The sequence below is a fragment of the Hemiscyllium ocellatum genome, chromosome 39, assembly GCF_020745735.1.
Source record: "Hemiscyllium ocellatum isolate sHemOce1 chromosome 39, sHemOce1.pat.X.cur, whole genome shotgun sequence".
In the NCBI taxonomy this organism is placed as follows: domain Eukaryota; kingdom Metazoa; phylum Chordata; class Chondrichthyes; order Orectolobiformes; family Hemiscylliidae; genus Hemiscyllium; species Hemiscyllium ocellatum.
In genome coordinates this window covers 18,367,724-18,392,421 of record NC_083439.1, presented here as the reverse complement: position 1 = coordinate 18,392,421, position 24,698 = coordinate 18,367,724, and the positions used below count along the sequence as shown (strand labels likewise).

The following is a 24,698-nucleotide window of genomic DNA, read 5'->3' as shown; positions in this document are numbered from 1 at the left end:
GTGTGTATCATGCAGTGGTGGTCACCTGTAGTGTGACATGAACCCAAGGTCCTAGTTGAAGCCCTCTCTATGGGTACCAAACTTAGCTATCAAAGTGGTTGAGCACAGGCTGAAACCTATGTTCGGTACCTGTAGGGAGGGCTTCAACCGGGACCTTGGGTTCATGTCACAGTACAGGTGTTCACCATTATACTATATACACACACACACGCATCCTCTCACAAACTTAGACCCCTTTACACTCTCACATACAGACACATATACACACTCTCTCATAGACACTCTCAACACCCCCCCCCCCCCCCCCCCCCCCCCCGCCCCCCACCTCAGACACACATACACATATACATTTGTGGTGTGAATTTGTATTTGCAGAGTTACATTGTACTTCGCTCAAAAACTGCATGGATTTTTGTAAGACTCTTCACTCATTTTTTTTTCGATTAGAATCAGTCTAAACATTATGGCACAGACAACAACAACACAGGAGGTGAACATCTTCAACACATTATCTGGGCTGACACCAATTGTTAAAGTTAACCTGAGAATGTAAGACGAACAACAACTTTTCCAATCCACCCATATGGATTGAATTCAGCCCCTCATCCCAGGCACTATTCTCGTAAATCTTTTCTGTGACCTTTCTCAAGCTTTCACTTCCTTCCTAGTGTGTGGTGCCCATAATGGGGCATTGTACAGCAGTTTATGCCTGACCGAAGTTTTAACAATGTTCATGGGTTTGTTGCTGTTTGTACAATATGCCTCCATTTATAATTTCTCAATCATGTTCCTTTTCCATATATTAATTAAGTCACCTCTTAACTCTTCTAAACTCCAGTGGAGTCAAGCTGAGCCTGCTCAAATGTTTCTTCATAAGACAAGTCGCCCATTCATGCTATTAGTCTAGTAAACCTTCTCTAAACTGCTTCCTGGCATTCTTCCTTTAATAAGGAGACCAGGACTCAAGGTGTTTTCTCACCTTTGTCACTAATGCATAATCTCACTACTTTTGTATTCCATTCTCCTCTCAATAAGTGATAACATTCTATTAGCTTTTCTGATTACTTGTACTTGCATACTAACTTCTAGCAATTCAGTCAACTTTCTAATGTTATGGACCAGACCAAACCCCCTCAAAATACATAAAAAAGATAGTCTCGACCCTAGTATTTTCTTATTTTAAAAGAGAGTGCCAGGCATTGCAATCTGGGTGCAATTTGGTCAAACTAACCAGGCTTGAAGCAAAACACACTTTATTCATACACTATGATTAAAATACAACGTAAGAAGGAAGATATTGGAAAAACAACTCTATTGGAAAAACTAGCAGATTTAAAGATGATTTAGCTACTAAACAGTAACTGTTCCAATATATTAACATTCCATAAACACACCCTTGGCAAATGCAAATTCAGTAAAATAGATTGTCTGACATGTAATCCTCCAGTCTAGAAGATAAAACATTGTGAGAAAACTGTGTGTGAGAGAGAGAGTAGCAGGGAGAGATGTACTGCAGCTTCTAACCGCAGTTTCAAGAACCTAGCAACTGCTACTAAAAAACTAAAACTAAAAATCTGTGAGGGCTTGATCTCACCCATTCAGGCTGCTTCTATTGTTTCAACTTCTAAAACAAAATCAAGGCCTCGCGAGCTGTTTACTTAATTGAATTCGAATAGACAGTTCAGTGCTACTGTCTTTAAACTTCAGCAAGAAACCCAGGACAAAATATACCTCTTAAAGCTGTAGTATCATTGCTCTGTTCATGCTGCTATTATCCGTTTTCTTCAATGAGTTTCTGTTTTGGTGGCAAGTCTAGTGTGTGGCACTTTTTCAAATGTCTTTTGGATGTTCATGTCTACCATATGGCTCTGATCAACTATAATCCATCAAAGAAGCTGAATCAATCAGGTAAACCTGATTTTTTTTCAGAAAAATCTATACTGGGTTTTCTACGACTTGACTGCAGTTGTCAAATAACTCTTAACAATAGGAATTGTTATCCTTAAACTCCTCATCACTGAAGTTAAATTGATTGGCTTGTATTTTCTGGGAATATCCCTATATCTTCTTCAGACAGAGGTGAAACATTTGCCATTCTTCAGTCCTCACCACTCCTGAATCAAAGGGAAATATGGGAAATTGTGGCCAATGTTTCCTCAATTTCTATCCTGATTTCCCTCAACATTCTTGGATGTGTCTCATTTGATCCTAGACACTTAACAACCTTAAGTATAACCAGAACCTCCTCTTAATCTGCCCTTTCCCACATTTTAGCCAATCCATTATTGCAACTACCTCTTATTTCACCATGGTTTTGACAGCATCTCCTTCCTTGGTAAAGACCAATGCAAAAATATTCATGTTGTACTTCACAATTAATACTAATCATGCTGATTGCATTTGTATCCAGCAATTTGCAAGTTGAAATTGTTTTGAATGAAAGATGCACTGCCTGGGAGGGTCATTGATCATGATCTTCACGAAGTACTTGGATGAGGGGACTTAAAATGCCATAACATTCAAGGTTATGGACTAAGTGCGGAAAGTGGGACGAGTTAGTACAGACGTGATGGGCTGAAAAGCCTCTTCTCTATTGTCTGATTCAAACAAATTCCATCCTATTGACAACAGAGAGTCAGTCGGTCCTGGACATTAGTTATTGTACCTGATCGCTGGTGATCTGAAGTTGCTGTTTATACTATACTTTGGAATACCTGTTGGAATATTGTGTGCAATTCTGGTCTCCTTCCTATCGGAAAGATGTGAAACTTGAAAGGGTTCAGAAAAGAGTTACAAGGATGTTGCCAGGGTTGGAGGATTTGAGCTACTGGGAGATGCAGAACAGGCTGGAACTGTTTTCCCTGGAGCATCAGAGGCTGAGGGCTGACCTTATAAAGGTTTACAAAATTATGAGAGGCATGAATAGAGTAAATAGGCAAAGTCTTTTCCTTGGGGTTGGGAATTCCTGAAGAAGGGCTTATGCCCAAAACATCGATTCTCCTGCTCCTTGGATGCTGCCTGACCTGTGCTTTTCCAGCAACACATTTTCAGCTCGTTTATCTCTATGACTCAATGACTCTATGTATAAACCAGGGGTGATTAAATTGCCTGTAGCTCTGCCACTCAGGTCATCATCACCTTTATAATTCCCACACAGACTGGGGTTACCATGAAGGGTTCCCCTTCACCTGATGTGTGGCGACCCTCAGGTTAAAACGCCCTCTCTCTAAGACTACGGTGACTTTACCTTTCTCTGACTTAATACATTGTATTATCTAGTGCCATACTGGAAGCAGCCATACTTTGATGCACAAGTTACTCCTGAGTGACTGGGCAAGCAACAGAACCCCAAGTTTGAGCAGGGGGGAGTGGACTGATGAACTATTATTTCTGTCATTGCCCTTTGTTATGAAAGTTTGCAGTTTTGCCTGTAGTATTCAGCCTCATTGATACAATACCAGAGTTTTGATTACACTACAATATCTGAAGTTATATTTTATGAACCTATATTTCATTATTCTTTGCAGATTTGACAAACTTCTGCAGGATTTAAACAATCCCTGGGTCATTTATTTGTTTTGGGGCTGGGAGATTTCTCAGAAAACGTTGGACACTGTAATTGGTATTGAAAGAAGGGATGTACTAACATTTGGGAACGATGCTAAACGCTTACAAATATCATTGTGGTACATGGAATGCGGAGAAGTTAAAGATTGAGTGATTCTTCCAGCTGACTGCCTCGGATTAAGTTTCGGACACTCCCTTGTCACGAGGTGGGGGTGAAGAGAGAGACAGAAGGTGCAAAGTCTACCTGGTGTTTGGGTATAACAGGCGGGTCGTGCTGAGAGAGCGGCAGGCAGTGAGTGTATGAGAGAGGCAGAGGGACGTAATAAGACTGAAGGACAGAAAGCAATTGTAACAAGCGTATTGCTCCAGCTATGAGGAACTGCAGTGCACGCTAACTCCGGCACTTACTGAGACGACACTTCCCTATGGCGGTGGCAGAACTGTACACCAAGGTAACTCAGTAACTTATTTAACTCTCCACAGCCAATCCTGGCAGCATCAAATGCACCAATCTGTTCCGCATACCCTCCGCTGTACCTGTAAAAGGACTACATTCTCTGCAGGTGTTCGTGACTTTAAGAATCTCTGGCGAATTTGCTGTTCGGTGAATTACAGCATTGTGTAAAGTGGTGGCTGTGAAACGTCTACAGCAAAACAAAACAAGAACTGCGGGTGCTGGGACCAAAACAGAAATTGCTGGAGAAACTCAGCAGGGTTCTGATGAAGTTGGACTCGAAACGTTAACTCCGTTTCTCTCTCCATTAGATACTGCCGGACCTGCTGAGTTTCTCCAGCAATTTGGGTCTTTGTTCCACAGTAGAGACCATATGGAACCGCTTTTATCACTGAGGCGGTGTGACAGTGTTGCCTAATGTCATTGGGATGTCGCCGCTGGGATCTCTCCGTTTGTGATGGGCAGATCTACCAGCTTTCTCACGTGGGTTCTGAGCCATTTGAAGTTTTGAGATAATTTGGACAGCCGGAAGAAAGTTGTACATTGTTCAGAAAGGTGACCTCACCTGGAGGCAGTAACAGGATCTGGCTGTGTACACTTGCCCAGAATTCATTGAACGCTGATCCTCTGAAATTTCAAAGGCAGAGAGGAGAATGCCCCGAATGTTGAAAAGTCCTGTTTTTGTGATTACTGTGAAACTGACTGGCACCTACCACAAGCAGTGTACCAGGTGCACTCTTCTGTATGCCAACTTTCTAGGGTCCTGTATAGTTTGACTATGTCATGCATTTTGTAATTACACCTATAAATCTGACTGGCAAAGTGCCAAACTATGTTAAAATGCTCAGAGAGCCAGTGCAGACATGATGGGGTGAATGGTCACAATAACACATTGTGACAGACCAATAGGAGTAAGCCATTCAGACCTTCAGTTCGCTCCCATCATTCAGATAGATGATGGCTGATCTGTACTTGAATCTCATTTACCTCAACACAACAAAAGTCTTAATCTATTTCTGTCTTCAAAGTTCCAATTGCCTAACATTAGAGATTATTGACGAAGAAATCTCCTGGGTTGTATTGCTTTTTTTGTGAAAGAAACCTGCTTTATTTCCCTCCTTATGACCTTACTCTAATTTTCAGATGATATCACCTTACAGAGGAGAATTTTTCTTTGCATCTACCTTATTGAATCATTTAAAATTTTAATCACCCTCAAACATTTAAATTCAAGGGAAATTCAGATCAATTTTTTTTTCTAACCCAGCCTCAATTTAACCCTTTCAGCCCTGCTATATTTCTAATGAATCTGCACCATTGCCCACTCCAAAGCAATTTTTCTTTTGTGGTTTCCTGATCAAAACTAATGAGAGAGAACTCCAGGTGGGTTCTGACTAAGACTGTGTCAAAACAAAACATCATCTTCTCCACTTTGCATGCCCCTTTTTTGATTCATTTTTGAACCTATCCAGAAACTTGGATGGGTGGCACAGTGGTTGGTACTGCTGCCTCACAGCACCAGGGTCCAAGGTTCAATTCCTGCTTTGGGCAACTGTCTGTGTGGAGTTTGCACATTCTCCCCGTGTCTGCGTGGGTTTGCTCCGGTTTCCTCCCACAGTCCAAAGATGTGCAGGTTAGGTGGATTGCCCATAGTGTTAGGGCAATCGGTCTGGGTGGATTACTCTTTGGAGGGTTGGTGTTGACACTGTAGGGAATCTAATTTTAGCAACACAAATAGTGGGGAAAAAACAAGGTGGGGTATGAGACTCTATTCCCCAAAAGCAACCATGGAGCATAATGTAACAGTGCTTTGAGAGAGGGAGTTCCAGAACTTTGACCCAGTGACCATTCCTTTGATGTGACAGAGCTCCAAGCCAGGATGATGAACATCTTAAAGGGGATCTCCACATATAATGCATTGGTAGCTCTTGTCCCTTCTAAGTGACTGGAATCATAGGTTTGGAAGATAGTGTTGAAGATGACTCGGAGTTGCTGGAGTACATTATGTCTTGGTTCATACTGCTGCCATTGTGCATCAATAGTGGGGGAAGTGAATGTTTACGGCTATAAATGGTATACTGATCAGCCAGGCTTCTTTAGTGTCGTTACAGCACACATACGGGCAAATTGAGGGCATTCCATCGCCCTCCTGACTTCTATCTTTGTGGATTCAGGAGATGGCTGACTTGCCTCAGAAATCCATGCCTCTGACCTGCTCTTGCATCCTCAGTATTGACATGGCTGGTTCATTTATGTTTCTGATCAATGGTAACAACTTGAATGTTGACAGATGGAGCTTCAGTGACAGTAATACCATTGGCCATCAAGAGGAATGGTTAGATTCTCTGGTCGTACCAGGCATTTGTGTGGCATGAATGCAGCACAAGCCTGAGAGCTGTCCAGGTCTTGATGCATGTTGACAAATACTGACTGAGTATCGAAGGAGATGCAAATGAACATTGGCTGTTTGTTGATGATTGTACACAAGTCTGACCTGATGATGATGGAGAGGTCATTGTTCAAGATTATACCACAGAAGATGAAGGTGGGCAGCATCTTGAGGGACTCCTGCCATGCAGTTCTGAAACTAAGATAATTGACCTTCAATAAGGACAATCATCTTCCTTTGTGCTGGCAACATTAGAAACTAAATTTTCCTAATTTTGAGTTTTGGTTTTCTTGTCCCCTTTTGAAAAATACAATTAAGCCTCATATTTGAACAGTTGGCTGCTATATTGAGATGTGCAACAGGATTCAGTGCTGTGGGACTGCCACAGTATAAGAAGTATAATATATTCATTATTCACCTTCTTCCCATAGATCAATGAATGGTATCACAACAGGAGAGATGAAAAAAGAGCATATCCACATCACCTATCATCTAAAGCACTAGTCGTCATTAATTTTCAGAAGTGCCCTTGTCAATGGTATGAATACTGTCTGAGAGGCTCTTGTGTTCTGGTGGTAGTATCACTACCTCTGTCAACCGAGTCCCAAGTTCAAGTCCCACCAACTCCAGGGATGTGCAATAATAACATCTCTGAACATGTAGATCTGAAAACATCTTTTAAAAAAACTGTCTGCAAGTTATGGACAAAGCAGCCTTTTAACATTCTACTTTGACAATAGCATCCTAAAGTTGACAGGCCAGCTGTGTGTAAGGGAGCTGTTTCTGAGTGTTGCCCATAATTTATGCATCAACAGAATAGCCTGGCAGGGAGGGGTACCTGCTTGGTGACTTCACATTTATTTGGAACAAGGAGTAACAATATTTGAGATACTTGATATGGCATAGCCTGGATTTTGAACTTTAGGATAATGTTTTTAAGAAAAGATAAGTTTTCAGTCTTTACTTTCCATTGTTTTTTGTGTGAGTTGTCACTTGAATTGCTATTTCAGGGAAAAAAAGAATTCTTGGCCCACTTTTTTTTCTATGCTATGTGGGTTTGACTCACTTCTTTATTGTCTGTGAAGCACACTCCCTATGGATCTCTATATTCAGTTGCTTCCAAGCTTCGTTGCCAAGTGCCCCTCCCTTGTCTGCTCTTCTCATTGAGAGTAATTATTTTGTGGCTGCATAATTAACCATTGCTGTTGTTTAGCCATTTATGGATCTATAACACTGCACAAGTCCAATAAACATTCTGGCTTCAATATTAATTAGAAGAGGTGGGTAGGAAGTAGCGTTGGTGCTGGTGTGGGATGAGAAGGTTGACCAATTTGTGCTTGGGGAAATCCTGAAGGGTTTAGAGGGATATGGACCAAGTGCTACAAATGGGACTAGATTAGATTAGGCTATCTGGTTGGCATGGACAAGTTGGACTGAAGGGTCTGTTTACATGCTACACATCTCTATGGCTAAGTGGGTGCAGAATTAATTTCAAATTCATTTATCTTCCTAACATTGGTTACTCAACAAGAAATTGTTTTAAAGAATCCTTGGGGATCAATTGGACCACCATAGGGGCAGCACAATAGTTAGCACTGCTGCCTCACAGCACCAGGGACCCGGGTTCAATTCCAGCCTCAGGCAACAGTGTGTGGAGTTTGCACATTCTTCCCGTGTCTGTGTGGGTTTCCTCTGGGTGCTCTGGTTTCATCCCACAATCCAAAGATGTGCTGGTTAGGTGTGTTAGCCATGTTAAATTGTCCATTGTGTTCAGAGATGTGTAGGTTAGGTATATTAGTCAGGAGAAATGTGGAGTAGTAGGGGAATGGATCTGGGTGGGTTATTCTTCGGAGGGTTGGAGTGGACCTGTTGGGCCAAATGGCCTGGTTTCCACGCTGTAGGGATTCTATGAAATTCTATGTTGCATTCATTGTTTCATGATTCTGACTCCCATGTCCTCTGGGTTCGGATAGCATAGTGGTAGTGTGCCTACATCTGATCTAGGAGGCTTGAGTTCAGTTCCTATCTGCTCCAGAGCTATGTAGTAACATCTCTGAACAGGATAATCTGAAAACGCATTTCCCACCCCTCAGGTGACTGAAAAGTCCTTTGATCTCAAATTAAAAGGACAGCAAGCTAAAACAGGTTTGCACCGTTTACTAATCTGAGTGAGTAAGGGCAGACTTAGGGTCCCCTCTTCTCATTTGGATGGTGCTAAGTGAAACGGATACTGATTGCTCTGTTTAGGAATCTTCAGCAGTTCCTATACCAAGAAAATGAGAGAACCTTTGTCAGTTCAATCATTGTAGGGTTGGATGGAGGAGAGTGCCATTCATTGACCCCATTCTCTTCGTACTTCCCCCTCTCCCTTCAAATCATAAGACAGGATCGAATTTGACCCATTTGAAAAGCAAATATTGAGGCGTAATGAATGGTGGAAGCTCATTTACGTTATTGAAAGAAGATTCGATGCCCAATTTAGGTTTTGCGGGATTCTCCTAGTTGTCATGCTGCCATCTTGTAAATACTGCCAAAAACACATCATTCACAGTTTCTGTCCCTTTCTTAAAGGAGGAATTTATTGTAGCATATTGGCTGTAGTTATGACAGTCATGAAACTCTCACAACATGAGGGTCAGGGTTAAATCTCAGCAACGACAATAGGTTACCTCTGGAACATCTTTAATGTGTTCCCTTCATTGTGAATCAACGGTATTAATCATCTCCAATACATCATCAATGAAATCCTCTGTGATTGTGCAAAGTTATTTGTCCTTGACTTCTTTCAGCCTATGACATTGACCATCCTGTCCTCCATTATCTAGCTCAGTGCACCTGCCTGATTGTAGGCAGAGCATTTTCATGGTTCTCTTCCAATTCTTGAACTTTTATCTACAGAGTCATCCAAGGATGTATCTGCCCTTGGAATTCTGTTCTTCTTCATCTACATCATGTTCGTTCACAGCATCATTTGCTGCTTTGCTATTGCTGTTTCATATACAATGACAACACCTGGCAGTACTTCCCAATTGCATGGAGTCCTTCATCCCCTCTGCTTTGTCTGGTTGCTTATTTGATGTTCAGTCTTTGAGCATCCATTTCCTGCAGTTAAACTGTGCCAACCCTGTCACCTGCTTTCTCCATTTATAAAGTCCATGACCTTGCTCCTTATGCAACCCATTCCTTTTTCCCATCCACTCTCTGGCTGAACCTAACTGTTGCATGCAGGTCAACGTTGATCTGAGTTCATTAGTCGCTGTTTAAGTGTGTTGGTGAGTAGAAACAAACACAAACAAGCAGACACAACACAACCAAAAAACAATAGCCACATTACCTTGCAGCCAAGACATATCAGAAATGACTTTCAGATTACTCAGACCCCTTGGCATCATCATCACCCACAAACCTACCAACACCTTTCAACAACAACTAATGAACCTAAAGGATCTATTAGACACTACCAACAAAACTAACGTCATTTACAAGATAGCATGCAACCGCTGTAAAAACGCTACATTGGACAAACTAGTCAGGAAGCTTGCCACCAGGATACATGAACACCAACTAGCCACCAAAACATGGCCCACTCTCACTTGTTTCAATACATACAGATAAAGCAGGACACCACTTTGACTGTGACAACAAACACGTTCTAGGACAGGCGAAACGAAGACACATACGAGAATTCTTAGAGACATGGCATTCTAACCATAACTCCATTAATAAACACATCGATTTAGATCCTATCTACCTTACTTTGAAAAACAGGACTGGAAATGACATCACCCACCTTAAGAAACCAAGATCTATAAATTGAGAGGCGGGTCATACCACCAGCGCTGCACCTGTGGACTCTCGCTGTTGATGTTACCTAGTATAGTGATAAAACGTCTAAAAACAAACCTTCCAGCTCAGTGGGCTAACTTACATACTTCCCCATATCCATAATTTTGGTCACTTGCTTGGGTGGCCTGCTACACTGCACCCTCTGTGAAATTCAGCTCCTTAAACTCTACTCTCCGTGCCCTAACTCTGTCATGATTGCTGGCTGACTTTGTTTTACTCCCTACTCTCTGTATATCCCATTACAACTTCTTGATTCAAATCTCTTCATTGCTTCACCCTTCACTGTCCCTGCCACTTTTTCCAGTCCTATAGCACCACCACATAACTCCCTGCTTCTCTGTCATTGGCCTTTTATGCATTTCACTCTAGCTGCCTTTCCTCTTCACTCAACCCTTGGCTGCGGTGTCTTTCAAAACCTGGGCTTGCTCCAAAAGTTATGTCCCTCCACTCTTGGCTTGTTGCCCCTCTCTCCTTTTAGACCATCCTGAAAAGCCACCATTTGATACAACCTTTGGCCAATTGTCCCAATATTTCATTCTTGGGTCGATGTTAGTTTATTTCTGATTAGACCTCCATAAAGTATCCTCAGAAGCTTTTCTATATTAAAGACACCAAGGTTGTACAGTGACCTTTTATTAGCTCCAAATCCCTCCTGAATTACAGCTTTCACTTAACCTCTTGTAGACATTGAGATTAGACAATTGTGTTCAAAGACATAACCTGACAGGATTAAGGAATAGGAAGGAGACAGTTACTAGATGAGAGAGATCTCCAGGTGACAAGCGACATTAAAAAATGTTAGATGATGTAACGCTGCAGTCATTATAAGACTACGCACCCATCACCACGACAAATACTGTGAGATAGTAACAAGTTTAAAGAAAATGGTTGAAAAAAAAATGCAACTGTGGTTTTAAAAAGTAGACTGCTTACACAACAGTGTACTTTCTTTCCTGGACTTGAAGGGACTTCTTATTGCTTAATCGTAAAATAACTGTAGCTGTTTTTGAAAAATAATTGAATTTTGAGATCATTTTGGTGCAAAACATGTCTTTTTAAAATCTAGTAACACTTTAGGACGTCTTGCTTTTAATGCCTTGATAGTGACTTAAATGTTTAACACTAACAAAAAATTTAGAAGTTTGTTTTACAATTTCCCGAGTGGTTTCAGTGAGTATAATAAACAGTTAAAATGAAGTATAATCTGCTGCCTCGTGTACATAATAATATCTGCTTTAATTCTTAAACTAAGTGTAAAGGCCAGTGAACAGCTGCCATTTCTCTCATTATTGTTCCTATCTCCTTTTATTTGAATAAAAGGCAAATAGTTGCCATAGCAATAAGTGAACATTAAAGTTAAATGACTTCCATGATGGTCCGGGTAGTAAAATCAGTCTACAGTATACAACTGGCTACGTCATATCTATCTTGCCTGTTAATGCAAGTTAAAGTTTTAGTTGCTATTTTATAGTTTGACTCTATGACAACAATCACTAACTACAAAAATAATTTATTGTCTGGGACACTTTAGATGTTTGAATGCTGTGCATTATTGTGTTGATTTCTAGAAAACATTCTTTGAAGATACAGGGTCTGGAGTGGTGCCATTTAGAATGTGCATTATGTTTATCCTATTGAAGTCAGTTGCATAATTTATTTAATTTTGTGTATTGAATTTGATATTAATTGTGCTCTTTACACATGTGATCAGCTGTATGACATAAGTTTTCACCAACACGTGAAACAAAATTTAGACCAAATGCTTAATTTTATCACTCCTCCAAATACTTATTAACTCTTAAATCAATTGAGAAAAATAAACTAAATACCCTTAATGAAGTAATTGCTGATCTAAGAGTATTCTAATGGTCAAAAAGCTGAAAGATGTTTTTGTACAATGTTAAGTTAGTTGTTGTTTATTGCACAGTTAAAGATGTCAGACACATGTAACAATCAAAGTGTGGCTCTGGAAAAGCGCAGCAGGTCAGATAGCATCCAAAGAGCAGGAGAATCGATGTTTCAGGCATAAGCGCTTCCCACCTTCCCACCCCTCCCCCCTCAACATTCCTGATTAAGGGCTTCTGTCCGAAAGGTCAATTCTCCTGCTTTGCGAACCTTATCGACAGTCGTCACTTTCTCAGTGGCTCATGTCACACAATAGAATCTCCAATGTCAAAAGGTGAGTGGATATGACCATAGTCTAACTGAAATATCTGGACAGGTCATCACCTCACCAAGAGTGCAGCAAGTCAGAAACTACTCCTCGAACACGAGTCAAGAAAACTGTCCATCCTTCCTCTCTCCCAATCGGTGCTATTGAGGATTTAAGGCTGTGACAATGTAGCACCTGACTAGGATAGTGTAATGGAAATCAAGCCCCACTATTCCAGGAATTGTCACAAGAATTAAAAATTTTAAAACCGTGCACAAAATTCCTCAATTCCTCGAGATCCTGGGTGACAGACAGCAAGCACCAATTTTCTATTCTCAACAAAAATGACTATTTAGTACAAATAGATTTAAGCTACAGGTAAAGAGTTATGAACTGTCAACATATAATCCTATTACCTTTAAAAATTCCCCCTGCATGCACGTGTGTGTGCGCGCGCGCGCGCGCGCACACGCACACACACACACACACACGATAGAGAGAAAAACTGTGAAAGCAATTCAATGGTTTCTGTCCGTAGGGTTCACTGACATGATTCTTTTGACTTGTCAGGACTTACTGCTGCTCAGTCTTTTCTCAAGATCTTTCATTTGCTTGCAGATGCACAGAGTGACTGGTTCACAACTTTTAAAGTCTCTGATTTATTGGTTAAAAGCCACAGCAGATTAAGTTAATAGCAATGAGCAATGACTAAATATTCTGAGCTGATTTTATTTATTATCATGTTGGCTTATAATAACAGTACACAACACTATAATCGAAAGATTTATTTTACTACATGCTAATCAATCAATACATTGAATCCGGTAATCATATTGAGACATATTGTTTCATCTCTGACATTGTAATGTTAAAGTAAAATAAAATGAGATTTTTTTTACTGACAAAGTGAATGATTAAAAATGGAAATGTACAGTAACTGAGGTTACATTGCAAATTAAAATCTGAAATGACTGTGGATGCTGTTCTGAGGAAGGTTAACCTGAAACGTTAACCCTGATTTCTCTCCACAGATGCTGTCAGACCTGCTGAGCTTTTCCAGCGATTTCTGTTTTTGTTACATTTTTGGAATAGTCTGACTGTGATGGGCTGTTGGTGGATGATGCCATGCCCCATTCTTAAAGAGGACCAGTAAGGATAAATAATATTAAAAAAGAAAATCAGGGAGGACCTGAAAGATAACTGAACTCCTGGATTATTCGAGTGCATTTCAAATACCCAGTCAAGTGGCATAACCTTTGTTTTCCGCAGGGTTTTAGGAATAACAGGAAAACGGGATCTCAGTAAGAGCATTGTCTAAATCCATAAAACACGTCATCCTTACAGATGTGAGAAGAGGAAGTGATAATGCAGAAAGTATAAGTTAATTTTAAGGAGCACCCACATTCGGAATAGAACAGGCCGACATTTGGAAAGAGTTAACCACCTTGTTTCAGCAAGAAAACAATATGCCTGTTTATAAAAGGCATACAGTATACAGTAAACTTGGGGAAAAAATGGAGGAGTAACCAGATCACTCAAAAGATAAATTGTTCCATTTGGATTAAATATCCAGATCCACTTCTTACTGGGAGTCCACAAGGAACACTTTTTCAATATGGCTTGGTTGCGTTAGACTTCCTTTACACCTGAACTTTTGTACCAATACAAAATAGCTTTAGGTGTGCTTCAAATCAAAGCTACAAGTAGACAATAGGAGCAGGTAGGCCATTCAGCCCTTCGAGCCAGCACCACCATTCATTATGATCATGGCTGATCATTCACAATCAGTATCCTGTTCCTGCCTTATCCCCATAACTCTTGATTCCACTATCTTTCAGAGCTTTATCCATCTCTTTCTTGAAAGTATCCAGAGACTTGGTCTCCATTGCCTTCTGGGGCAGAATGTTCCATACACCCACCACTCTCTGGGTGAAGAAGTTTCTCTTCAACTCTGTTCTAAATGGCCTACCCCTTATTTTTAAACTGTGTCCTTTGGTTCTGGACTCACCCATCAGCAGAAACATGCTTCCTACCCCCAGAGTGCCCAATCCTTTAATAATCTTACATGTCTCAATCAGATCCCCTCTCATCCTTCTAAACATTAGTGTATACAAGTTCAGTCGCTCCAATCTTTTAACAGATGACAGTCCCGCCATTGCGGGAATTGACCTTGTGAACCTACACTACACTCCCTCAATAGCCAGAATGTCCTTCCTCAAATTTTGAGACCAAAAATGTACACAATACTCTAGATGCGTTCTCACCAGGGCCCTGTACAGCTGCAAGAGGACCTCTTTGCTCCTATATTCAATTCCTCTTGATATGAAGGCCAGCATGCCATTAGCTTTTATCACTGCCTGCTGTACCTGCATGCTTGCATTCATAGTCTGATGTACAAGAACACCTAGATCTCATTGTACTGCCCCTTTACTTAACTTGACTCCATTTAGGTAGTAATCTGCCTTCCTGTTCTTGCCACCAAAGTGGATAACCACACATTTAATGACAGTATGATACCCTCCATGGTGTTTTGGGCCATTACCATTGTGTTGAATAGGCTGGATGTCAAACAGACCTGACATCTGGCCATTGGTCAGGCCCTGTGGATCTTCGGCTGCAGCGGCAGAACTTCAGAATGGTATTTCCCATCATCCATAACCTCGTGACCTGGTGGATGTGCCACTCCACCATTGCCAACAAGTAAGGAAGTTACCCATGGTTCATTGTAGCATAATTGAAGAGCAACAGGCATTTCTAAAAACGAACTGCCCCCTCCCATTGTAGTTACAACACTGGCATCTACCTGCAATGTGGAAATTTGCCCAGGTATGTCCTGTCCACAAAAATCAGGATAAATCCTAGCTGGCCAGTTACTGCCCCATAAGTCTCCTCTCAATCATTAGCAAATTGATCAAAGACATTGTTGACAGTGCTCTCAAACAGCACTTGCATCAGAATAGCTACTCAATGATGCTCAGCTTGTGTTCTGCCAGCCCAATCAATTGACCTCATTACATCTTTTGTCCAAATATGGGCAAAGGAGCTGATTCAAGGGGAAGTGAGGATAGTTACTCTTGATGTCAAGATAACATTTGACGGAGTGTGGCATCAAGGAACCCGAGTAAATCTGGAGTCAATGATTTAAAGATTTTTAAATGTTTTTCAAAAGAAACAAAAGGTGAGTAAAAGTTTTTGTTTTCTGTCAGCCAGTGTTTTGGATAGGAAATGTACTGCTTGGAAATGTGATGGAGACAGGTTCAATAGAGACATTGAATGATTGTCTCTCTTTCAGCAATGTGCAGGTTACGGGGAAAAGGCAGGAGAATGGCACTAAGTCATGGTGTTCATCTGCAGAGCTGATGGGCCGAATGGCCTCGTTCTGCTCAATTACATTTCTGTGATGTGAGGCTTGGAGGGGAGCTTTCCAATGATGGGGTTCCCAGTTTGGACTGTCTTTATTCTTCATGGGAGGTGGTAGGGGCTACATGTTTGGAGAGTGTAATTGCACGAAAGCAAAACCTTTTTGGGCCACATCCAGTCAGAAGTCTCAAAAGATGTAAACTGGTTTTGAGAAATTTTTAAAAGCATTATTTAAAGTTAGGCTTGTGCTGTCCTAACAATAAACATTTACAACTTGGGAGCGAAACCATGCACACATATAGACAGATACATGTAAGGGTGTTTCCTAACGTGGTAGGATACAATTTGGAATGAATATTATAAATTGTCTGTCAAGTGAGTAGCTTTACAGATACACTATATAAAGTTCAGAGGTAATAGTATCATTTTAGATTACAGAGCTGGAGTATATAGCGCTGACTTTAGCCAGTGCTGTTGGGCAGTTTTGCAATAAAGCTGACTAAATCCAGCAGATGCTTGGGAAGGAACGTTTTCATTTGTTTTAAGATGCACAGGGGAATAAAAGCTCACTTCACCCTTTGAGGATAAATTTATTGCAGACATTCACATTAATGATCTCTTGTAAAAATTCTCCAGTACCTATAGTACTGGTATGTGTCCCATTCTTCACACCCTTTTTAATTGATTGCTCGGCAGACAGAAAGAGGGAACACTAGCAACAATTTATAATTGTAAAACATCTTTAACATGGTAATTGAAAGGGTGAATGTAGAATATGGAAGGCTGAGAGCCTCTCTTTGCATTAATAGAAAATGTGATGATTTCCTTTTTGTTTTACAGTATAATAGTGTTTGGATCCCTGACCCTGATGAAGTCTGGCAATCAGCTGAGATTACTAAGGACTATAAGAAAGGATCAGATGTACTATTTCTGCAGTTAGAAGATGGCACTGTAAGTTGACAAAAGACTTTAAGATAAATGTGATTGATTTTGTTCCATGCACACTTTTTTTTTCATTTGCAAAATCATTTAATTGAATTTTTGGTTTGCATTGTGTTGTATAGCAAAGGGTCAGCTGTGCCTCAGCTGCTAACAATCCTGCTGCTGAGTTGCAGACTTGTGGTGGGTTCAAACCTCATTCCAGGATGTCAACATACAAATAAAAGCTGACAGTCCAGTGCAGTACTAAGGAAGTTCTGCAATGTAGGATATGCAATCTTTTGAATGAGATGCTAAACAGTAATCTTATCTGCCCTTTCAGGTAGCATGAAAGTACTTTAGGACTTTTTTCTTTGTTTAATAAAAGGAGTAGGAGAGTCATTTCCAGCATTCTGCCCAAAATCTATATCTTAATCAAAGTCACAAAAAACAAACTGCTTGGTCGTCATCATGTTGTTGTTTGGTATTTGCAAGTTCCTTCACTGCAGCAAAGTCTAAAATTCAAGTGTTTTGTTGCATGCAAAATGCTTTGGGATGTCCATTAGACATGAAACACACGATATATAGAGGCAAGATTGTTTTGTATACTGAAAGCTTTTTTTTTGCTATCCTGGCTGTGCCTACATTAGAATTGTGACAATTTGCATTGCTGCTAATAAAGAGGAACATTTCTTTTATGTAAATGATTTCAGCCTGTTGTTGGCTGCAGCTAGCACCATTCCCAGATCAGAAAATGTAAGGTTAGTTTTATGTTATGAAGTTCATGGAAGCTGATTTTCCATTTCCTGGGCCTCCGATAATAACTTTAGATGTATAACTACGTAGCTCCATTGTTTGGTACTCTGCTTAATCCACTAATATCATTTATTGTATCCGATGCTCCCGATGCGGTCTCCTCTTCATAGGGGAGACTGGGCGCCTCCTAACAGAGCGCTTTAGGAAACATCTCCGGAACACCCGCACCAATCAACCACACCGCCACGTGGCCCAATATTTCAACTCCCCCTCCCACTCTGCCGAGGACATGGAGATCCTGGGCCTCCTTCACCGCTGCTCCCTCACCACCAGACGCCTGGAGGGAAAACGCCTCATCTTCCGCCTCAGAACACTTCAACCTCAGGGCATCAATGTGGACTTCAACAGTTTCCTCATTTTCCCTTCCCCCACCTCGCCCTACTTCCAGCTCAGCACTGTCCCCATGACATGTCCGGACTTGTCCTACCTGCCTATCTCCTTTTCCACCTATCCACTCCACCTCTCCTCCCTGACCTATCACCTTCATCCCCTCCCCCACTCACCTCTTGTACTCTATGATACTTTCTCCCCACCCCCACCCTCCTCCAACTTATCTCTCCACGCTTCAGGCTCTACCTTTATTCCTGATGAAGGGCTTTTGCCCAAAACATCGATTTCGCTGCTCCTTGGATGCTGCCTGAACTGCTGTGCTCTTCCAGCACCACTAATCCAGAATCTGGTTTCCAGCATCCACATTGTTTTTACCTCGTTAATTTGATATCCAACTATATTTTGTAATGTGAATGCACACAAAAACTATAAGCTGGGTTGTAAGCATGTTTTCTACCCTACAGTTGTGATCTGTGTGTACTTGACAGGCTTCTTTCAAGTATTTCAGGTACACTGTGTACCCTTTGTCCTGTGAGCATGTTGAATGCCATGTTAATCCAAACTGACAAGTAATTGCACTACATTTGAAATGTTTTGTATGAATTATTTCAAACTAGAGTAGAGTTACTTTTTCACATAGAGGGTGGTATGTGCATGGAATGAGCTGCCAGAGAAAGTGGTACAATTGCAACATTTAAAAGGCATCTGGATGGGTATATGAATAGGAAGGGTTTAGAGGGATGTGGGCTGGGTGCTGGCAGGTGGGACTAGATTGGGTTGGGATATCCGGTCAGCATGAACGAGTTGGACCGAAGGGTCTGTTTCCGTACTGTACATCTCTGTGACTCTATAAAATACTGGAAATCTGAAACATACACACTGAATACTGGAGAATTTATCAGAAGATTTGGTGGAACGACTAAGAATTGGGAATGCTTAAAGGACCAGGGAGATCTCAAAGCACTGAAGAGTTGAAGGAGGTTACTGAGGTACACAAGGCCCAGAGATGTTTGAACATGTAATAGTGCTTTCAATCTCCTCAAATCATCTCAAAATGCTTCAAAAAAAATCTATTTTGAAATGTAGTCGTGTAAACGACCCCATGAAAAAAAGCACAAGTGAATTTGCTTTGGCATTGTTAGAGCAATTAGGAAATTTGGATCTTATCTCACAGATGGTTGTTAAAATATTGAAAAGTTAAACAGAAGTAACAGATTAACTAGAGACTTGGAGTTGTTTTGGTGAAAACAGATGCCAGATGGTGCTCAGATGTGAAAATCTAGTTTGAGCAGTCAATTTGGGTCCTAATTGCGGCTTACCAGAATTTGAATTTGTCTGCAGGCACTAAAACAGGCACTGCAGGGTTTGAGCACCTGGATGGGATGACATTGCTATGTGGGTTACAGCCAATCATTTCTCCTCAAGATGTGGAGGCTGCTGATTGGTTCATAACAGCATGATTCAGAATAACTGTGACTGAGTGAGAGGTCATGCAGGATCCCAGACACATGTTGGGAGGTTCTGATGGAACAGGTCCACAGGAGGAAGAAGCATACCTTATATCCAGAGAGAAGATGTCTACCTGTCCCTCTTGCCCTCGTCCCATATTGCAGTTACAGTTGCTCTGTCAGCTTTCATAGCCTTCACCCATTCCTCCTCCAGATCAAGCAGAATGCTATTGACCAAGCATTTCCTTCTCCCTCGCTCCTTATGAGGTGGCCAGTTATGCACTTGACATGAGAAGTTAATTAACGTAGTATTAAGTGGCACTGTGCAGATTCACATTGGCTCCTTGATTGCAGACATGTTGTGGATTGCTACCTGTGTGGTCTGCATGGATTCTTTTCAATGCATATCATCAGAAGCAGTGCCAAGTAGACAGGTTTTCCCCTCCAACATTTTCAGGCAAAACCCTGAAGAGATTTTCCAGAATAATGATAAAAGTAGTTTTGTCATTCAGCACTTGAAAATTGCAGGACAAAGAGACACCATTTGAAGCTTTCCATTTTGCACTCACCAGTTCAAATGCAAGAATATTAAATCTGAAAGGGAAAAACAGTTTACACTGCATGAGAGAAAAGTGTGCTGATTAGTTGGCAAGTGGAATCTCTGGTCACAGTGCTACCACGGAGAGGACACCAGTAAACAGCCATCACCAAGGGTTGAACATTTTAATTGGAAACGGTGTATTGTTTTTCTGGTTGCAGAGGTTAGGGTCCTGTCGATGAAATATATCATATATATAGGCCATTCAGCCCATTGAGTTCACAACGACCGTCCAAAAGTGCATCCCACCCAGACCCACCTCTCTACCCTATCCATGTAACCCCATATTTGCCATGGTTAATACACCAATCCTGCACATCTTTGGACTGTGGGGGGAAACCAGAGCACTCGGAGGAAACCCGCACAACTCCACACAGACAGTTGCCTGAAGGTAGAATCGAACCCAGGTCCCTGGTGCTGTGAGACAGAGTGCTAACCACTGAGCCACGACATGCAAATACTTCGACTAAGCAGAGTTCACTTATCTTTCTTTTCAAACCTCCAGCACCAAATAAACCCAAATGTTCCAAACTCGTGCTCAACCCTCCACAATGATTTGGTTACCAGTCACCATTAGGATAGGGCGTTAGTCAAGTACTCTTCACTAAAATCCCTTTCTAACGATAAATGACGGTGGGCATTTTATGTGGTAATCAAACTATTAACCACTCTCCGAGCAGTTGTTCTTCGAATAAGCTTCTAACTCTTCACTACATTGTTGTCTAGTGCTAAACCTGACTTTCACAGCATCTCAGAATTATTATGTCATTGAGCCCATCGCACCTGCACAATACTGTACTGTACCAATCTATGCGACTGTACTGATGTTTCAGCTTCAAATCCAATCTCGCGGATCTCCAAGTATTTGGAAAACCTGGGGAAAATTGCTTCCCTTCCAAATATTTATTTAAACGTGGCCTTAGCATTTGAAATGAGAAAATATGAAAAGGTTTTGGTAAGGTAAATTAGGTGGTCATTTATTATTTGCAAAATAAGAATTCATATGGAGTAGAGGTGCAAAGTGATGTGGGATCCATGTGCAAAATTCACTAAAAGTAACAATGCAGGTTAGTAAGACCACAAACAAAACTACACATGAGGTTTAGTTCTGAAGGGATAGAATTGAAAAGTGCAAAATTTGCACAAATCTTGAATGTTAGTTTCACCACACTAACGGCAATGTGGACAGCAATCTGACTCTGGCAGATTGTTCCACCTAAAGAGTCAGGGCACACTGCTTCCCGCTGGAAGAATGCTATGATTTCTGCGAGTGTGCCACTTTCAGATCATGAGTAAGCCAATGGTATTTTCGTTTAATTCGTGGGATGTGAGCATTGCTCATCAGCATTTAACCCATTAGCAATTGCTTTTGGGAGATAGGGGTAAGTTGCCTTCCTCGCCTGCTGTGGTTTTTGTGCGGTTGGAGCTCCCGTACGCCTGTTAGGAAGGATGTTCCAAGATCTCATGCATTCACACACTATAGTTACAGCAATCTATTCCAAATCAGGATTCGGTGCAACTTTTGAGGGGAAATGGCAGCTGATCGTGTTTCAATATACCAGATATCTTGTTCTCCTCGATGGTAAAGGTCACAGGTTTAGCCACTGCTGGAGTGCACTGCAGCCATGACATGTCACTATTAGAGGAAGTGAACATTTTTAAGAAGGTGGCTCATTGATTAGCAGTGTTGCCTCACAGTGCCAGAGACCTGGGATCAATTCCAGCCTTGGGTGATTGTGCAAACTCCACAGTCTCCCAGCATCTGTGTGAGTTTCCTTCAGGTGCTCCAGTTTCCTCCCACAATCCAAAGAGGTGCAGGTTAGTTGGATTGGCCGTGCTAAATTGCCCTGTAGTCCAGGGATATACAGGCTAGGAGAACCAAGTTAAAAGTCACACAACTCCAGGTTATAGTCCAACAGGTTTATTTGGAAGTATAAGCTTTTGGAACACTGCTCCTTTGTCAGGTTGCTACATGCCGGAAGAGCAACGCAGTGAAAGCTTGTTCTTCCAAATCAACCTGTTGACCTATAATCTGGTGTTGTGTGATTATTAACGTTGTCCACTCCAGTCCAACACTGTCACCATGACATCAGATTAGGTGAGTTGGCCATAGTAAATGTGGTGTTATGGGGATAGGGTAGGGGCTGGGTCAGGATGGGATGCTGTTCAGAGAGTTGGTGTAGACTCAATGGGATGAATGGCCTCTTTCGGCATTGTAGGAGTTCCATGAAGCTGTGATGATCAGGACTGATTTATTCCAGAATACATCGAGCTTTTTAAGTGTTCCTGTAGCTCCATTAATCCTGACAAGTGAAGAATATTCCATCTACACTTGACTTGTAAAGGCTTTGGGGAGTCAGGAGGTGAGTCACATGCTGCAGTAGAGCTACCATCTGACTATGATTATTGCATATCAGCTGACAGCACCTTTCTTATCTTATTGTTCATGGTCTCTTCATAACGTACATTATTTTTGCATCTTTCAGCAAAAGGCAAAGTGAGTTTTCCCATCAATGTTTGGGTCATTTATTCAACTAAATGAATAGAAATTTTATTAAGTTTCAGTCAATATTTATATAATCGTTTATAAAATTGAAATGGCCTATTTTAGAATATCAAATAGAATTGTATTGAGAAGTTATTTTTGAAGAAGTGTGTTGTAAGTTTTAATTTTAAAAATCTCACACTGAAAACTTGAATTGCACACCTGAAGATTCAGTGCTTTCTGCTGAGTATATGTCAATACCAATTATTTTGACATTTATCCAAGCTTCAAAAACCTGAATGTTATTTGTTAAAGCCAAGTCATGTGCTTATGACGTTTACAATAATGTTTGATCATTCATTTAAAGAGTCAACATATTCCATCAGTTTAGTGTTTCCACATGATTCGGACAGTAGATTCTGATACGTTGCAGAGTTGACTGTTTATTTTATATTTTAAATTGATTGAAATATACTGAAAGGGTAGAAACCAAGTCTACTCATTTGCCAGGCAGAATAAGTGAAGTATTCAAGCTACATGCAATTTTTTTGAGGAGAAAATGAGGTCTGCAGATGCTGGAGATCAGAGCTGAAAATGTGTTGCTGGAAAAGCGCAGCAGGTCAGGCAGCATCCAAGGAGCAGGAGAATCGACGTTTCGGGCATGAGCCCTTCTTCAGGAATGAGGAAGGTGTGCCAAGCAGGCTAAGATAAAAGTTAGGGAGGAGGGACTTGGGGGAGGGGTGTTGGAAATGCGATAGGTGGAAGGAGGTCAAGGTGAGGGTGATAGGCTGGGGTGGGGGTGGAGGCGGAGAGGTCAGGAAGAAGATTGCAGGTTAGGAGGGCGGTGCAGAGTTCGAGGGATTTGACTGAGACAAGGTGGGGGGAGGGGAAATGAGGAAATTGGAGAAATCTAGGTTCATCCCTTGTGGTTGGAGGGTTCCGAATTCAGTTTTCTCCAGTTTGCTCATTTCCCCTCACCCCCACCACCTTGTCTCAGTCAAATCCCTCGAACTCAGCACCGCCTTCCTAACCTGCAATCTTCTTCCTGATCTCTCCGCCCCCTCCCCACTCCAGCCTATTACCCTTACCTTGACCTCCTTCCACCTATCGCATTTCCAACGCCCCTCTCCCAAGTCCCTTCTCCCTACCTTTTATCTTAGCCTGCTGGACACACTTTCCTCATTTCTGAAGAAGGGCTCATGCCCGAAACGTCGATTCTCCTGCTCCTTGGATGTTGCCTGACCTGCTGCGCTTTTCCAGTATTTTTTTTACTAATATGTAAATACACAAATAGCAGTCAAACAGGTTATTCCTTTTGCTTTTCTTTATTTAACTTCAATCATTCATAGACAAAGACAATGTAGGTGTAGACATAGTTCACATTTTTTAAATTTTTAATTTGTCCAGCCCAGAGAATAAGCGAAGGTGAATTGAATTAAATTGAATTAGCTTTATTGTTATATGGACTGCTTGAATTTAATTTGAATGTCGGTCCTCCCAGTTTTGCTAAATTTGCCCAGCAGACATTCTTTAAATATTTTTCTGTAACCTATTAGCCAGTTGTAAAGACCAATTTCTGTTCCATTCAATGAGGAACAGATATTTTACTTCCTTACTCATTGTAGTCATCTGCCTTATAAATCGATCCTAATACATTTTCTTGTGTGTTTGCCAATGTACCCATTGTGCTGTAGTTAACAAACAACATTGGGGTCTGCGATGAATGGTGTTGATATAATATGATTGTTGCTTATGGAAGTTTGTACCATGCAAAAGAATAAAAATAAGTAAATAAATGATATGGCATTATTCACATTTTGGTGCCTTAATATTGTTACTAGACAGCATTCATCTGCGTATACGGTTTAAAGATTTCCCATTTTTTAATGATAAAGTAGAACATGGCACCATGTCTGGTAATAAAGAAATGCTATACATGCCGCTGTGTACGCTATCAAAATAACTAGTTTCCCAGTGTATTGATTCCTCCATTGTATGTAGCCTAATTGACTTCAGTGTTGAATAGTTGCATTTTTAAAAAAAGTACATTTTCATATGCTCTGTTTTTATCATTTAATTTGAACACTTTAGGAATTGGAGTATCCAATTGATCCTGTTAAGATACAACTGCCACCTCTCCGAAATCCAGACATACTGGTGGGTGAAAATGACCTCACGGCACTCAGCTATCTCCATGAGCCTGCAGTTTTGCATAATCTCAAAGTGCGCTTTGTGGATTCCAAACTCATCTACACTTACTGTGGTATGTAATGAACCCACAGCAGATATCACAACACACTTTTGGAAATTGTCATTTGACTAACACAATGATTTT

At 41.1% G+C, this 24,698-nt stretch overlaps 1 protein-coding gene across 2 annotated transcripts in view; it reads left to right on the top strand.

Moving 5' to 3' along the window:
• The first annotated feature begins 3,785 nt into the window (after positions 1-3,785).
• LOC132834367 (unconventional myosin-Vc-like) overlaps positions 3,786-24,698 on the top strand; it is a 90,881-nt gene continuing 69,968 nt past the window's right edge. For both annotated transcript variants that reach the window (XM_060853200.1, XM_060853199.1), the window contains exons 1-3: positions 3,786-4,019; positions 16,609-16,719; positions 24,455-24,626. In XM_060853200.1, the coding sequence (XP_060709183.1) occupies positions 3,993-4,019; positions 16,609-16,719; positions 24,455-24,626 (310 nt within the window). In that variant the 5' untranslated portion in view covers positions 3,786-3,992. The remainder of the gene's footprint in view (positions 4,020-16,608; positions 16,720-24,454; positions 24,627-24,698) is intronic.